The sequence below is a fragment of the Prinia subflava genome, chromosome 10 (assembly GCF_021018805.1).
Source record: "Prinia subflava isolate CZ2003 ecotype Zambia chromosome 10, Cam_Psub_1.2, whole genome shotgun sequence".
NCBI lineage: Eukaryota > Metazoa > Chordata > Aves > Passeriformes > Cisticolidae > Prinia > Prinia subflava.
The window spans coordinates 23753762-23769371 of record NC_086256.1 but is presented as its reverse complement, the minus strand read 5'-3'; the positions used below and the strand labels follow the sequence as shown (position 1 = coordinate 23769371).

The 15610-nt window shown below is 50.8% G+C and overlaps 2 protein-coding genes across 2 annotated transcripts in view; one reads left to right on the top strand and one right to left on the bottom strand.

Annotated features, from left to right (window-relative positions):
- Positions 1-12640, top strand: part of COLGALT2 (collagen beta(1-O)galactosyltransferase 2) — a 47054-nt gene extending 34414 nt beyond the window's left edge. The window contains exons 5-12 of the mRNA XM_063407751.1: positions 684-888; positions 5128-5247; positions 6182-6258; positions 7617-7723; positions 8881-9013; positions 9858-9985; positions 10458-10664; positions 11047-12640. Of these exons, the coding sequence (XP_063263821.1) occupies positions 684-888; positions 5128-5247; positions 6182-6258; positions 7617-7723; positions 8881-9013; positions 9858-9985; positions 10458-10664; positions 11047-11323 (1254 nt within the window). The 3' untranslated portion in view covers positions 11324-12640. The remainder of the gene's footprint in view (positions 1-683; positions 889-5127; positions 5248-6181; positions 6259-7616; positions 7724-8880; positions 9014-9857; positions 9986-10457; positions 10665-11046) is intronic.
- A 1416-nt stretch (positions 12641-14056) lies between these two features.
- The window catches only part of RGL1 (ral guanine nucleotide dissociation stimulator like 1), a 53644-nt gene continuing 52090 nt past the window's right edge, over positions 14057-15610 (bottom strand). Inside the window, exon 18 of the mRNA XM_063407750.1 lies at positions 14057-15371. Coding sequence (XP_063263820.1) covers positions 15274-15371 — 98 coding nt within the window. The 3' untranslated portion in view covers positions 14057-15273. The remainder of the gene's footprint in view (positions 15372-15610) is intronic.

Genomic DNA, 15610 nt, shown 5'->3' with positions numbered 1-15610 from the left:
CTGGAGGAATTCAGTGTATTTATTTCCACATGAGGCACACACTGTGGGTGTTGACCCAGAGTTCTGGAAGGCTGGCAGAGCTCCTGGGTACAGGGAATTATCCAGGAGCTAACTGAAGTGCCTCCCTGCACACAGGCAGGAGTGAGTACCAAACCTGCTTGCCCTAGGATGGAGGAAGCAGGGATTCTTACACAGCTGATGGAGACTGAAATGTTGCCTTCACTGCAGTGACAACAAATTATTTTTTTTTAAAGTCATAGATTGAATTAATTTGCAGGTCCAATTCTCTGAGATACTAAATGGACTTTGTTGAATGTGGAGGATGTCATGGATGCTCAGCAGCTTCCAGGATCAGGCTGGAGAGTCTAAGTGCAAAAAGGGTTTTGAAGAACCAGGAGAAAATAGTCTGAGGTTTGAAGCTCCATTGCAGGGGAATTTTGCAGTGGAAAGGTTGGGCTCTCCAAGAGCAACTAAAAAGTAGGGAGAAAGTCAGTCTTTAATTTTTGGGATGAAGACTGTTTCTAAATACTTGACTGAACTGTTTCCCAGTGGGAGACAGAATAAAAGCTGAGACTTGAGCCCTGGTGAAGCTGTGCTGGAGACCTCAGGGCGTGAGCTTTTGCTAAGGAACGGCTTTGGAACTGGAACGTCTGGTAACAGCAGCCCCCTCTTTGTGGTTTCAGGGCTATTACAGGAGGACCTTGGAGTATCCCCTGATCCGGGAATGGAAGAGGATGGGCTGTTTTGCTGTCCCCATGATCCACTCCACGTTCCTCATTGACCTGAGGAAGGAGGCCTCTGCCAAGCTGGCGTTCTACCCGCCCCACCAGGACTACACCTGGAGCTTCGATGATATCATGGTCTTTGCCTTCTCCAGCCGCCAAGCAGGTGTGTCCAGGGCCTCTGCTGGGGAGGGGTCACTCCTGGAAACACACAGACCTCCACTGCAGGTTCACAGCCCACAGTCCTGGGTGCGCTTCCGTGTGGATCTCAGACCCTGTTCCCTTTCCTCTCTGGGATCCAGTCAGGGATAAGCAGCAGCAAGTGACTGGAAAGGCAGTTTGGGATTGCTGCTAGTTTCAGAGGATGTGGGGGCTGTTTGTGGGATGGGGCAATATTTCAGAGACAAAAGCTGTGACTCCACCCTTTGTGTCACAGCAGGTGAACACAGGTGGGTGCTGGGAGAGTTGGAAGGTATTCTGTGGGTGAGGTATCTAAAGTTACCACTTCCAAAAGATCCATGAGGAAGGGGGTTAGGACAAGAGACTCTTCTTCAACCATAGAATCCTAGAATAGTTCAGGTTAGGAGGGACCTTAAAGCTCATCTCAGTCCACACCTTGCTATGAGCACAGATACCTTCCACTGGATCAGGTTGTTCCAAGCCCTGTCCAGCCTGGCCTTGGGTACTTCCAGGGAGGGGAAATCTCTGGCTGTTGGTGTTTTAAGAGAGCTCCAGGTTTGCTGAGACATCACTGTCTCTTAAGTGCCTTATGCTGCTGCTCTTCATGCTTGTGGTGAGGATGTTTAGTCCTGTTCATTTTGCTCTTGTGAGTGTCTGTCTCCAGCAGAGTCCAGCCTGGCAGTCCTGTGCAGCAGTGTCAGAGCTGAAGGGAGCTCCCAAGCCTGCAATGCCCATCTGTGTTGTTCTTTGCCTGCTGTGTTGAAAAGGGAAAGATTTGGGGCATTATAAGGAAAAAGGAATTGGTGAAACCTCAGCAGCACCCCTAAGTGCCTTCTGCTCAGATATCGTGAGTGGGTTGGTGACTTGCTGGGGTGAATTATCAAGGAAAAGTTGTTCATGGATCCTCTGAATGATGTGCAGTTGGTGCTCCCTGTCTTCTGCAGAAGATGTAAAATTAAGGAGAGCGGGAAGGGCTGGGAACAGGCAGGCAGGGAGAAAGCCAAGGGAGGAAGGGTTGTTGTTTTTGTTGTTGCTGCTGCTGTTCTTGTTCTGCAGGCTGAGCCTTCCTTCTCACTGTTCCCACACCAGCACAGCAGCCACCAGCTGACTGTAGTTTCCCTTTTAGTGTTGGGTCTGGTTGGCAGGTCTTGACAGCAGCAAAAATGATGTTGTTGTCTTGGCAGACTGAGCAGGGCGTTCTCAAAATCAGCTGTGAGAGGATGAGGAATGCTGAGATGAATGATGGATGAGAGGCAGCAAGAGCTGAAATTAGAACCCTTGGGGGCAGAAGTGAGAATTGAATTGCAGAGCAGCTTCAGGGTCCTGACTTTGAGCATGAGGCCATCAGTGCAGAATCACGAGACCCCCCCAAGGCCATTCAGTCCAGTGTTTGCCCAGCACTGCCAAATCCATCACTGAGCCATGTCCTCAAGTGCCACGTCTTGGCTCTAGAGGAGAGCTGAGGTTTAAGTTTGGAGAGCAAAGCAGGCTGCTTAAAATCTACTCCTCCACTCTTTGCCTCTGACAGCTCTCCCAGAAGTGCAGCCTCCAACCCATGTGGTAACTGCAGTGTGTTAGCTCCAGCTGCTTCAGAAATATCTCTGGGATTCAAACCCATCATTTTTTCCTTCTTCCTACAATACTAGCTTTTTCCAGGGCTGACCCATGACATTAAAGCTGTCTGGCCTGTTGATCTGCTCAGATTGTTGACTTGTGTCCTGGGCTGAGTTTTGTCACCCAGGATAAAATGATGACATCCAAGTTCAGAAATGTGAAAAATGTGCGAGCTTCAAGGTAAACTTCTTTTTGGAGTAATTTCACTTACTTTCCCTGAAGCCAGAAATGATATTGGCTTTTGTCCAGGCCAAGTGCTTGCTTAAAACCTCAGATCAAACCATCGATTTCCAACAGGGAATCTGCTGCTGGAAGCAGCTGTTCTGTGATGCTCCAAAGAGGTGGTCCCACCTCTGAGAGAGGACGTGGCCTGTTTGTGTTCAGATTTGGGACGTGGGAGTCCTGAATCTGAACACAACTCGGAGCGGATGTGTCATTGCCAGCACTGGACTCTGCAGAGCCCCTTGCACTCACAGGAGAGATTTTAGCCAGCCAGGTCAGCCTGGAGAAAAGAAGGCTCGGGTGAGACCTTAGAGTCCCTTCCAGTGCCTAAAGGGGCTGCAAGAGAGCTGGAGAGGGACTTGGGACAAGGAATGGACAGGATGGGGGGAATGGCTTCTGGCTAAAGGGCTGGGTTAGATGGGATATTGGGAAGGGATCCTTCCCTGTGAGGGTGCTGAGGCCCTGGCACAGGGTGCCCAGAGAAGCAGTGGCTGCCCCTGGATCCCTGGCAGTGTCCAAGGCCAGGCTGGATGGGGCTTGGAGTAACCTGGGCTAGTGGGAGGTGTCCCTGCCCATGGCAGGGGTGGAAGGAGATGAGCTTTAAGGTCCCTTCCAAACCATTCCATGATCTCCTGAGCTGCCTTTCAGCCTGGGTATCTGAAGCCCTTGAGCCAGCCAGGAGGAAGGTCTGGTCACAGGGAAATGGGGACAATTTTGGCTCCTTAACTATAGCTGCAGTTCTAGGACATGACTGTAAATCCTGGACACTGCCTTTAAAGCCCATTAAGGATATTAATGAAAATACCTGTAGTTTTTCTATCCCTTGTAGCAATCATTTAACTTTATAATACAAAAAGAGCTGGGAGTGAGTCCCCCTCCCACTTCACGGGAGCTTTACCATTTTCAAGTACCTTTTATCCCAAACAGAACAGGAACACTGGTGTGAATCTGTGCAGATTAAGTTCAAGGCAGCGGAAGATAAGAGCAGAGATCAGTGAGCCAGATAAGATTAGTTGATTAGATCAGTGCCAAATCCATTAATGTCAGCAGGCAGTAGTTTTTTATTCTGCCCTTCACCTAAATTGCAGCTGACAGCTGAATATGTTTTGGCAAGTAGCATAGCAAGCAATTTACTTGTAGAACTTCAAATGAGAGAAACACGGGAGTCATTAGTGCCAACAGTTCCGCTCTGCTAAAAATACCGTGGATTAGGGGCACTAATAGATGAAAGCATCAGCACACCAGGTAGTGTCTGCTTTTCATTTATTTCCTCGAGGTAGGGGGGGCTGGTTAAGCTTGTTTCATTAAAGGAGAAAAAAAAGACAAAAATATAAAAAGACAAAGACAGTTTTTGGTCGGTTGCTTGGGTTCTAGCAGCTTTGATTTGGGTTAGTTAATAAAGGACCTTACCAGAACTCAATGTAAAACAACAGAAATACTTCCCTTGGCTTTTCTGGATGTGGCTTTTGAGAATGTTGCCTGATGTGAGAGGCAGAGTTACAGCCAGTGGTGAGCAAATCCTTGTCATCCCAGAGGGAAAGCATTCTGCTGGTGCTGGGATGTTCCCACTGAGTGAGTCTGTGCCCTGCAAATGCATCTGCTCCAAGGACAGGCTTTGCACCTTTTCTCTGTTTCCCACCTTCAACAAGATGGGAAACAGAGAAAGCAAAAGCTTTTGAGTAGAAGGATGTTAACACTATCACATCTGTTCTCCTCACTGGTGTCTCGCTCTGGGATTTTCCTTTAATCTTCAGGGCACACTGAAAATTAGTTCTGGAGAGGAAAGGACTGTGTTTGGTGGTGACTTGGCCTTTCAAAGGTTGTTGGCATGTGTATGCCTCAAAGTCCTTTGCAAGCACAGGTGAAAATGTATCACGTTTATTTCCTAGCAAAAGGAAACTATGATAAAGAATAGAATGGATTGGGTTAGAAGGGACCTTAAAGATCATCTCTTTTCAGGGACACCTTTCACTGTCCCCGGTTCCTCCAAGCCCCCTTGAACCTGGCCTTGGACACTTCCAGGGGTGAGCCAGACACAGCTTTTCTGTGCAACCTCTGCCAAGGCCTCCCCACCCTCACAGGGAGCAATTTTTTCCCAATATCCAATCTAAACCCACTCTATTTCAGTGGGAAGCCATTCTTCCTCCTCCTGTCAGCCCAGGCCCTTGAAGGGTTAGTTAGGCAGCCAGTAGGGATTGGTTTTATGAGAGAGGCCACTTGCTGCCAGCCAGGCAAAACAGAAAGTGGAACTGGAGTTATTTTGAATGGTTTGCTTATGAAGCAGAACTTTTTGGGACTGGCACAAGTGTGTTTGTGGCTATGTAGCCACAGCAGTGAAATGCCCTGCCAGCAGGCCTGATTATAATTTCTGCTTTTCTGTGATCCCCAGGAGTACAGATGTTCATCTGCAACCGTGAGCACTACGGCTTCCTGCCCATGCCCATGAAGCCGCAGCAGTCGCTGCAGGAGGAGGCTGAGAATTTTGTGCACACCCTGATCGAGGCCATGAGTGAGTTGCTGTGCCCTTGCCACGATGGATCCCCCGAGTTAATGCCTGCAAAGCTCTCCTGCCAGCAGCCCAGCTCTCATTCTCTTGCAAGTCTGCATCCTGACCTGTCTGCTCTAATATTGTTTTGATATGCACTTTCTGAAATTTTCCACCGCTTTTCTACCTAGAGGTGTAGTTGCTTCATGGTCAGGTCAAGCCCATCCACAAAATCCCTCAACTTCCCCAGATCAGATGTGTTGCATTCCCAGATGCATCTTTCATGTGGCCGGGGTGCTGCTTGTCCATGTTTTCCTCCTGCTGTCTGTGTGGCACATGGCTGCTGGCACTGCCTTTGCTGTGTGATGCTTCCTGCTGTTCCCTCCTGCAGTGGCTCCTCACCCCGAGCCGTGAGGAGACACCTTCAGAGTCATCGTGTCCATGCAGGCTGTGCCAGGGTGACACCAGGGCCTGTCCATGCAGGCTGTGCACAGGGTGACACCGGGGCCTGTCCATGCAGGCTGTGCACAGGGTGACACCGGGGCCTGTCCCTGCAGGCTGTGCCATGGTGACACCGGGACCTGTCCATGCAGGCTGCGCCATGGTGACACCGGGGCCTGTCCATGCAGGCTGTGCCATGGTGACACCGTGCCCTGTCCATGCAGGCTGTGCCATGGTGACACCGGGGCCTGTCCATGCAGGCTGTGCCATGGTGACACCGTGCCCTGTCCATGCAGGCTGTGCCATGGTGACACCGTGCCCTGTCCATGCAGGCTGTGCACAGGGTGACACCAGGGCCTGTCCATGCAGGCTGTGCCATGGTGACACCGTGCCCTGTCCATGCAGGCTGTGCCATGGTGACACCGGGGCCTGTCCATGCAGGCTGTGCCATGGTGACACCAGGGCCTGTCCATGCAGGCTGTGCCATGGTGACACCGGGGCCTCTCCTCTCTTTCAGTCGATCGCCCTCCCGTGGAGCCCTCTCAGTACATCTCCGTCCCTCCGAAGCGCCCTGACAAGATGGGCTTTGATGAAGTAAGGAGCCTGTTCCTGTTCTGCTGTTCATTGTTTTGTCTTCTCACTCATCACCTGATCCTTAACATCCCTTCCAACTTAAACAACGCCACGATTCTGTTTTAATCCAGCCAGGAAAAGAAGGCAGAAGTGAGGCTGAAAAGCAGGTTAACCGCCCTGATCTTGTGCTGTTTGCTCTACATTTGACTCTGGAGAGCAGCTTGGCCTCCCTTCCATCTGGGACAGAAACTGGGCCTTTGCTAAAGCTCTCCAGCTTTCCAGTGGCAGGAGAGAAGGATTTCTGTTACCTGAGAGATACTGGAGAGCTGTCTCACACTTGAGTTCTGGCCCACCTTGGGTACCCCCAGGGATGCAAACCATGCCTGGGGAGGAGGCTGGAGAGGGATGGAGAGCCTTTGATTGCCTGGTGTCTGTGTTATTCCAGAGCCAGCAACCTGTGTGTGCAGCTGCCAGGGTGGCTCTGGGACTGAGGATTGTGGGGATCAGGGGAGCCTTTGTCTTCTTGGTGTGCTCTGCTCCATCTGTGTGTGGGGCTCCTGAAGCTGGACCCCATCCAGCTGTGTGTCTTTGAGCATCTGTGTTTAAGGCACAGCTGCTCCAGGATTTTTCCATGTTGTCCTTTGTGGCTGTGCTTTGTTTATCCAGTTTATTATTCTTTCATTTGTACTGAGCTGAAATTTGTTCCACTTCTTACTGGGATGAGGATTTGCTCCATGGACTACAAGGCTGTGCTTATGCCAGTCTGCCTGGGACTGAAAAATATCCCTGAACCCCTGAGGGTTACCTGCAGTGAGGGCTTCAGTCCTGTGCCCTCCAACAGTCTCCTCAAGGATTTGAACAGAGCCCTGCCCAGACATCTCTGCTCTAAGCCTTAGCTCTCTGCTCTCACAGGGATCACAGTGGATTTTCAGTGCCTGAAGTCATCACAAAAATGCTCTCTTTACCATGGCCTTGTACTTGGGTGGTGGTCCTGCTGGTAACCCTAAATCCAGGCAGTGTCAGTGGTGTGGATCAGTGTTCCTCTGGGACTGATGATGCTGCACATGGCCGTGTTACTCTGTTTGATATAAGCCTAAATATCCTTTATCTTTTTGGCTCTAACTGGTCTCCTCTCACTTTTCTTCATCCTCAAAGAGCAAGTTTCCTCCATGAACATCCATAAAAAGTAGTTGTTAAAGAAAAAGCCTCTACACTTCCAACTCAAAACCAACTTCAGCTTTCTGACAAATTCTGGAGCAAACACACGTGGTATTTTCACAAGAGCTGCTTTTCCAGTGGGCTGCTGGCGAGGGTGGATCAGGACTTCCCTTCTCCCTCCCTCCCAGCCTGATGCCCTGGTGTTTTTCTCTTCCACCCAGATTTTCATGATCAACCTGAAGCGCCGCAAGGACCGGCGGGATCGGATGCTGCGGACACTCTATGAGCAGGAGATTGCAGTGAAGGTAGTGGAGGCTGTGGATGGAAAGTGAGTTTTGGTTGTGTTTGAGGATGTTTTCAGAGGGGGATGTGCTTTACTGCTTCACAGCATCTCCTTGGATGCCCTACTTCCAGCAGGGCAGGGTTGGCTGTGGAGGAGCTGAACACCAGCTGCATCTCCCTGACCATCTGCGTGGGGCAGTTCTGCTCTGTTTCTTTCCTCCTTTGCAATTGGTCAGTCTCTGTGACAGAACCAGGGCACTGAGGTTCAGACTAGGGTCAAAATCAGGTTAAAATCACAGGTTTCTGTGAATGGAGCAGTTGACTCCTGGGAATATTGTCCATCCTAGTGCTACAGAGCTGTGGTGCTACAGGGTTGACCCTGACACAGCCCTTTGCAAGGTTACTCTAAGGCCTGGAGCATAAATCTGCTGAGGAGCAGCTGGGGGAGCTCAGCCTGGAGAAAAGGAGCCTCAGGGGGGACCTTCTGGCTCTGCACAGCTGGAGGGTGCAGCCAGGGAGGGGCCAGGCTCTGCTCCCAGTAACAAGGGAGAGGACAAGAGGAAAAAGCCTCAAGCTGTGCCAGGGAATGCTCAGGGTGGACAACTGGGGAAAATATCTTCATGCAAAGGGTGGTCAGGCTCTGGCACAGGCTGCCCAGGCAGCAGGCAGTGGTGGAGGCCCCATCCCTGGGAGAATTGCTGGGTTAATCCTTGGATTCAAGGATATTAGAGAACTTTTTCAGTCTTAATGATTCTGTGATTCTAAGGTGTGTTAAGACCTTTTTATAATGAGAAATCGAGGCAGAAATTTTGAGTCTGTGAGATGCAAAAAGGCCTCAAGGAGGCAGAAGCCCACTTAGCATCTAGTGATCTAAGAAACTTGGGATCTTATCAAGGCCTCAGAAAATCAACCAAAGCCAAGCACCTGGCAAGTGGGTGGTCCCACAGGAAGTTTTTGGCAGAGTTAAAGACCATGGTCCCATGAGAAGTCTTTGGCAGAGTTAAGGATACAATTTATCAACTTAATTTAGAGATGTAAATCAAGAAGTTCATTTTCCTCTGTGTTTATGAGCAAAACAAGTGCAGGAATTTCTCAAGGTGTGGCTTTTCCCTGAACGTCAGCAGCATTCCCCGTGCTGTGCCTGTGTCCTGCTTGAATTGACTTATTTCTTTGCAATGGTGATAAATCCTGTCTGTTTCCCAGGGCACTGAACACGAGTCAGCTCAAAGCTCTCAGCATCGAAATGCTGCCAGGATACCAGGACCCATATTCCTCCAGGCCCCTAACCAGAGGAGAGATTGGCTGCTTCCTGAGCCATTACTACATCTGGAAGGAGGTGAGGATTTTGGGGTGCCTCAGGGGTCCTGCAGGAAGGTGCTGTGTCCTGGTGCACAGCCAGTGCTGGGGCAGAGCACTGGATCCTGCCCAGGTTCCTGGAAGTGTAGGATGGGACTGATTTCCTTGGATTGCTGGGGTTTTCTTGAATGGAGTGTTCTGTGAACACTCTCCCCTTTCCATTTCCAGTACCTAAAGGGGCTCCAAGAGAGCTGGAGAGGTACTTGGGACAAGGGATGGAGAGACAGGACAAGGCAGAATGGCTTCCTACTGCCAAAGGGCAGGATTAGATGGGATCTTGGGAAGAAATTCTTCCCTAGGAGGTTGCTGAGGCCCTGGCACAGGGTGCCCAGAGAAACTGTGGCTGCCCCTGGACCCCTAGCAGGGTTCAAAGCCAGGTTGGATGGTGCTTGGAGCAACCCGGGCTAGTGGAAGGTGTCTCTGCCCATGGCAGTGGGGTAGACCTGGATGGGCTGTAATGTCCCTTCCAGCCGAGACAGTTTATGGATTCTGTGATTCATTTGCCCACAGCTCAAAGTGATTTTTATCAGAACCTTTTCATGACCGTTTTTATATCCAGTATCCTGCTTCGGGCAAACCTGCTTAGAAGAAAGGCAAAAGCAAATAGGGTTAAAGAAGCACTCCTAGTTTTTTTTCCCCCTTACTCTGCGTTTGAGCAGGAGCAAGTTCCAGTGGCTTGGCATACATATCACGTATATGTCAGAGTGGTTCTCCAGCCTCCCTGCCCTCATGGCCTGGAGGGCAGTGCCAGGTCAGGCTGGCCCCAGTGACAGCAGGGCACCCATGGGGGCCACGTTGCTCACATTGGAGCCCTCGTGTTTCAGGTGGTGAGCAGGGGCCTGGAGAAGACCCTGGTCATTGAGGACGATGTGCGCTTCGAGCACCAGTTCAAGAGGAAGCTCATGAAGCTGATGGACGACATCGAGCAAGCCCAGTTAGACTGGGAGCTGATGTAAGTTCCTGCTCCTCTGGCAGGTCCTGGGCACCTGGGGAGGTTGGCAGCACTGCTGGGCCGTGGCAGAGGTGCAGGTTGATGCTGCAGTGCAGGGGATGGTGGCACAGTCGTCTTGATGGCTCTTCCCATCCTGACAGATCCGTCCCCTGGGGCACCATCCCTGCCCGTGGTGGACAGCGCTGTTTGACCCCAGCTGTGCTGGAGGTGCTGACAGAGGAACCAGCACAGCTCAGTCCTGAGCCTTAGAATGTGTCATCCTAGCTCCCTTGGGAAGCCTTTCCCAGCTGTCCCACCCACTGGGTGGAGTCTCAGAGGTCTGGTAGTGGTGCAGGATAGAAACCTGTGAGCTGGGTCAGGGATTACTTCTGGGATTGACCCTTTGCCCTGGCCTGGCTGACAGGAGCAGTCTTGTCCTAATTGCTGCGGATTCACTTTGGTTCCAATCTCTTTGATCTTCCCACCCCTGAAGCTACATAGGCCGGAAGAGGATGCAGGTGCAGGAGCCCGAGAGAGCCGTTCCCAATGTGCGGAACCTGGTGGAAGCTGATTACTCCTACTGGACCCTGGGCTACGCCATCTCCTTCCACGGCGCTCAGAAGCTCATCGGGGCTGAGCCCTTCAGCAAGATGCTGCCCGTGGATGAATTCCTGCCCATCATGTACAACAAGCACCCTGTGTAAGTCCCGCTGTAGCTCAGGGGAACACGGGCTGGGCCTTGCTGACTGATCTTAAACCAGATCTTGCTGGTAGCCTGGTTGGTGGGGACTCCTTGTGGTGCTTGGTTTTGTCCTCCTGGCACAGGTCAAAGGAGGTGACAGAGGGTAATTTTGCCTGCCTGGGGCAGGGCTTGTGGGCTGTTTGTCTGAGGCACTTGTCTGTCCCTGGGAACAGGCTTTGGTTGTACAGGTGTGTGTGGTTGTAAGGACGTGGTTCTGGCTGTACCCTAGCACCTACCCCCAGCCCCAGACACTGCTCCCTGGACTGACCCTGTCTCCCAGGGACACGCTGGGCACCAGCAAAGGCTCCTCTGTTGCTGATGGTGTTCCTCTCCTCCGTAGCACAAAGTACATGGAGTACTACGAGTCCAGAGACTTGAAGGCCTTTTCAGCAGAGCCCCTCCTGGTTTACCCCACGCACTACACGGGGCAGCCGGGCTACCTCAGCGACACGGAGACCTCCACCATCTGGGACAACGAGACCGTGTCCACGGACTGGGACAGGACGCACTCCTGGAAGTCGCGGCAGCAGGGCAAGATCCACAGCGACGCGCAGAACAAGGACGCGCTGCCCTCGCAGCCAGCCCTCGACACGCCGTCCCCCAGGGATGAGCTATGACTGCCTGCCTCCCGGGGCCCTGTTGACAGCTGAACCTGCCTCACACTTTAGCTTTTCACCCTGGAAAGTTGTAGAGCAGCTCTTCATGTGGTCTCCTTCCCACCACTGCCAAGGGCCGGGCGCGAGATTGGACTGGGCACCTGCCCAGGCTGCCAAGGACAGGGTGGGACACCAAGGAGGAAGAGGAACAAGCATTCCAGATCCAAGCAAAAGCCCTGGCAAGCTTTTGTTAGAAGAAACCAGCCTGGAATTACATCGTTCCACAGTTCCTCGTGTAGAACACTGTATTTATAAAGATTAATATATAGAGGCGTACAAACGTCAGTGCCTTTCGGGATGGCTGTACCTGGGCTGCTCACTCACTGTTACTCCCTGTAGGTCTGTAGGCTTTTACCACCCTGTTTGCTGAGCAGCTGGGGGATTTGGGTTTGTTTTCCAAAGGGATCCCTAGCAGAACCAAGATGTTTCCCCAAAATGTTCAATGCAGGAGAGCAGTGCTCCTCTGTTTTGTCTTCTCCCCGTCACGCTCCTGTACAAAACCAGTGCTGGCTTCCCACCAGCTCATTTTTAATCTTGCTGCATCCCATCTAAACAGGCCTCTGGATCCAGAATGGATGTCTTGGAAATCACGGAAGCCATGCACGTGGAGGTGGCTGGATTTATTTGTCTCTGTACTACCTGAAGGGAATGCAGGCAGAGTTGGTCCATGTCGCATCCTGCTTCACCCCCACCTCAACTTAGTCCTTCAGGAAACAAAATCCCAGGACCTGTTGGCAGGCCTGTTTATTTAGGCCATGAAAGCAAGTGTAGGAGTTTTGGGAACTTAAAATGTAAGAAGTTAGGTTACAAACTCTCCTTATAAAACCAAAAGAACCTACAGCAATGTTACTCTTTCAACAGCGCGATTGAATTGTGTGTTACAGGACGGAAAGGCGACTTGCCTGGATATTTTTTCATGTGAGGAGCAAACTTTTCTATGTTTTGGATGAGTTCTGATGTTTTTGCTGTTGGCTCACATGCCAGCAGGACATGGTGTTTATTTTTTTAAAAAAAAAACCTTTCTCAGAGGCCAGGTGATCACGGACTGTACTGGCACAGACCCTGAGCTTCTGGGCAGTGGGAGGATTCCCTCCTGGAATTGCCATCTGGAGACTTGCCTGCTGGCAGATCTGTGCATTGACTATGTGTGGCTGGGGTTTTGGTTTTAATTTTTGTTTGTTTTGAATAATTACTGATCAATGTTGTGCTTTCTGCTGCAGAAGACATGTTATTACCTGTCAGCCGGTCTGATAATACATAGAACCTGGTGCAAGATGAGCAGCTGTGTGTGTTCTTCTTGTGTGGGAGAGTCCTGGAATGGTTTGGGTTGTGGAAGGCACCTCTAAAGGTCACCCAGTCCAGCCCCCTGCCATGGGCAGGGACTCCTTTCACTAGATCAGGTTGCTCCAAGCCCCCTCCAGCCCATCCCTGAATGTTAACTGGAGGCCAGTGGAAGTCCAGCTCAGGGCATCCTTGGCTGTGTCCCTCTCCAGTGGAGTCACTGGCTGTATAAAGTGCCCATTCTGCAGTTCCCACCTGCAAGCCAAGTTCCTGCTGGTGTCCATGTGGGAGTAGGTGCTCACACGACCTGGTGAGTATGGAGGTTGCACCATGGCCCACACACCATTCCTTCCTCACAATCCCTCTTTTGCTTCCTCGGCAGGTCCTGAGCCCACATGGCCTGTGTGAAGGACGCTGCAAGTCCCAGAGGTGTTGCAGGAGCAGGGCTCTGTGACCAGGTGAGCATCCAGCACTGTCAGGTGTCACTGTGGATACAAGGCCACATCTCTTCCACCCTCGTGCTTTTTGTTCCATGACAGATCCACCTCAGTGCCTCTCCTTCCTTCCCCCTTGCTCTGGGATTTCCCTGTGTGCTGACCCATCATTTCCCTGCATCAGCACACTAACAGAGCATAGATTTTAAAAAATGCAAGGTATTTGAGTTGTCCTTGTTTTGGTTAACTTCATTCAAATAATGAAAGATGGAAAAGATCTGTGCATCACTTTGCACAGCCTTGAACTGGAGCTTCTGGGCCCCTTGGCCTCGTTGCCAGCCCGTGCAGCCAGGGCAGGTTCACGTGCATGTGGGGATGTGTCAGCCTGGGACAGAACTGCTGAGAAGTGGAGCTGGTCAGGGTGCCCAGGGAAACTGAGTTTGCTTTAACTCTGATTTCCTTAAGCAGAGTGGTAGCAGTTTATGGAAAACAACTTTACAACAGGGCTGGGGTTTTTAGCTTGGGGGTTTTGTGAATGTTTTTCCTTTCAGCTGACTCGGGAAGTGAGTGGCACTGGGGGCTGGGTGGTGGTTTCAGGGGAGGGGAACAAATGAAGGATATAGGAATTAAATGCCTGTGTCCATTTCAGAGCAGACAAGGACTCAGTCTTGCTGACTGGTCCTTTACCTTGTGTGTGAAGAATGAGTTCATGCAGAAGACATAAAATTGGTGTGCAGTCTAAATTACCCAGTTACGGAAATCTTTAAGCTGAAACCTCAAGAAATGGCACACAATATCCTTATTTCTCACAGGCTGTGTGCATGGCTGATGCACTGGGAGGGCTTTGGCTTTGCTGCTGGGAAGTTAAACTGGAGAAGTGGAGAAGCTGAAGGAAATGACAGCACGGGAAGTGGTGTGAGGTGTTTTTACACATCTGACATGCACTAATAAAAGGAAATTGACTGATTCCAGGCAAATATTAATGAAAAACAATTTATATACTTATCATATAAAGATTACAGGTAAGCAGTTAAAAACATAACATATATAAACATTTGGAAAGTGTAATTTTAAAATCCAGAACATTCACGTTTCAGCTTAACACTGCCATACACTCTCTGAGGGAGCAGTACTATATACATTAGGAGCTATGCTATGTACACAAGTAACTCCACTGTACAGACACCAAAAGCAGAGAAAACTGAACTTCTAGTTTTGCCCTAACTCTGGGCAAAGGTTAAGGCTCAGTAACAACCTCCCCTCTTTCTCCCTCCCTCCACACAAACAAATGGAATTCAAAGATTGTTCAGACTGTGACCTACACCAGGTTTGTGGGACCTATTGTAGGGCTCCTGGCTACAGGAGACCTACAGTCGGTCTGTTTTACCTACCTGTAAACAGAAGTGATAAATCCAAATGTAGTGTAAAACTTACCTGAGCCCAATTTTGCAAAATAGTGCCACAGAACTGGGGGGAAAAGGCCCAGGCATGGATAAACTCAGTTTCAACTAATGATCCTTAACAATCCTAAGCTATCTGTTTGGATAATAACTCCTAGATCTGTGCAGGGATGCACAGTGCTACCACCAGAACCAGAAATACTGTATGTATTTCATGTGTCTCAAATCAGGGCTGCTTACAATCCGATGTCTTATGGCTTTTAAAGAGGTTCAGAGTTCAGTTCCAGCAGAGGAATTGCACATTGGGAGGATGTCCATCCATCACAAAAAAGGCATCGAGTTCTGGTCCATGGCTTAACCAAGTCCAAGGGAAACCACCCTGTTTTAAATTGGACATTATGACCTCCATCCAACACACAGCAGTGGCTGTTTGTCCCATTTGTGATGCTCACACAAAGGCAAGTGCAGTTCATTCATTTTAAAGTTCTTTGGAAACAAGATCCAAAATGGGTCATTCTCTGGTGTAGAACAAGTGCAAAACGTTTTCAGCTGGTTCAGGCAGACACACTCAGAACTTGCTTCAGTTCTTTAAAAGTGAGTCCAGATGATCTTCTTCTGGATAATACTGGCATGAAGGAGACTCTTTCCTCACAAACGAGAGTTGGCTCATGGGGTGTCCGTAAGACATGCAGCAGCCTGGAGCCTTTGCACCAGGGCTGCCCATTGCTCCAATTGCACATTTTCGACAGGGAATTGTGGCAGATTCCCCAACGCGGGAGGGCAGCACAGGGCAGCCTCAGCCAACCAGCTCCGCCTTCTTGCGCAGGACAAAGTCGAAGTTCACGTGGCTGTTCATGCCGTAGAACACGTTGGCATCGCGGGGGAACACCAGCTCTGCAGAACACAGCAGCGTTAGTGCGGAGGGCACAGCAGCAGCAGAGCTGAGAGAGGACAGCGAGCAGCAGCAGGATGGGGTGGGCAGGGCCCTCTCCCTGCTCTGCCAGAGCAGCAGCGGGAGCAGCTTCCTGCAGGGCAGGGAGCAGGGCAGGAGGGGGAGGCCAGCCCAGGCCGTGCTCAGCCTGGCAGAGGCCCTGGCAGGCTCTCAGAGAAGGTTGATGATGGGTGGGGCCCGA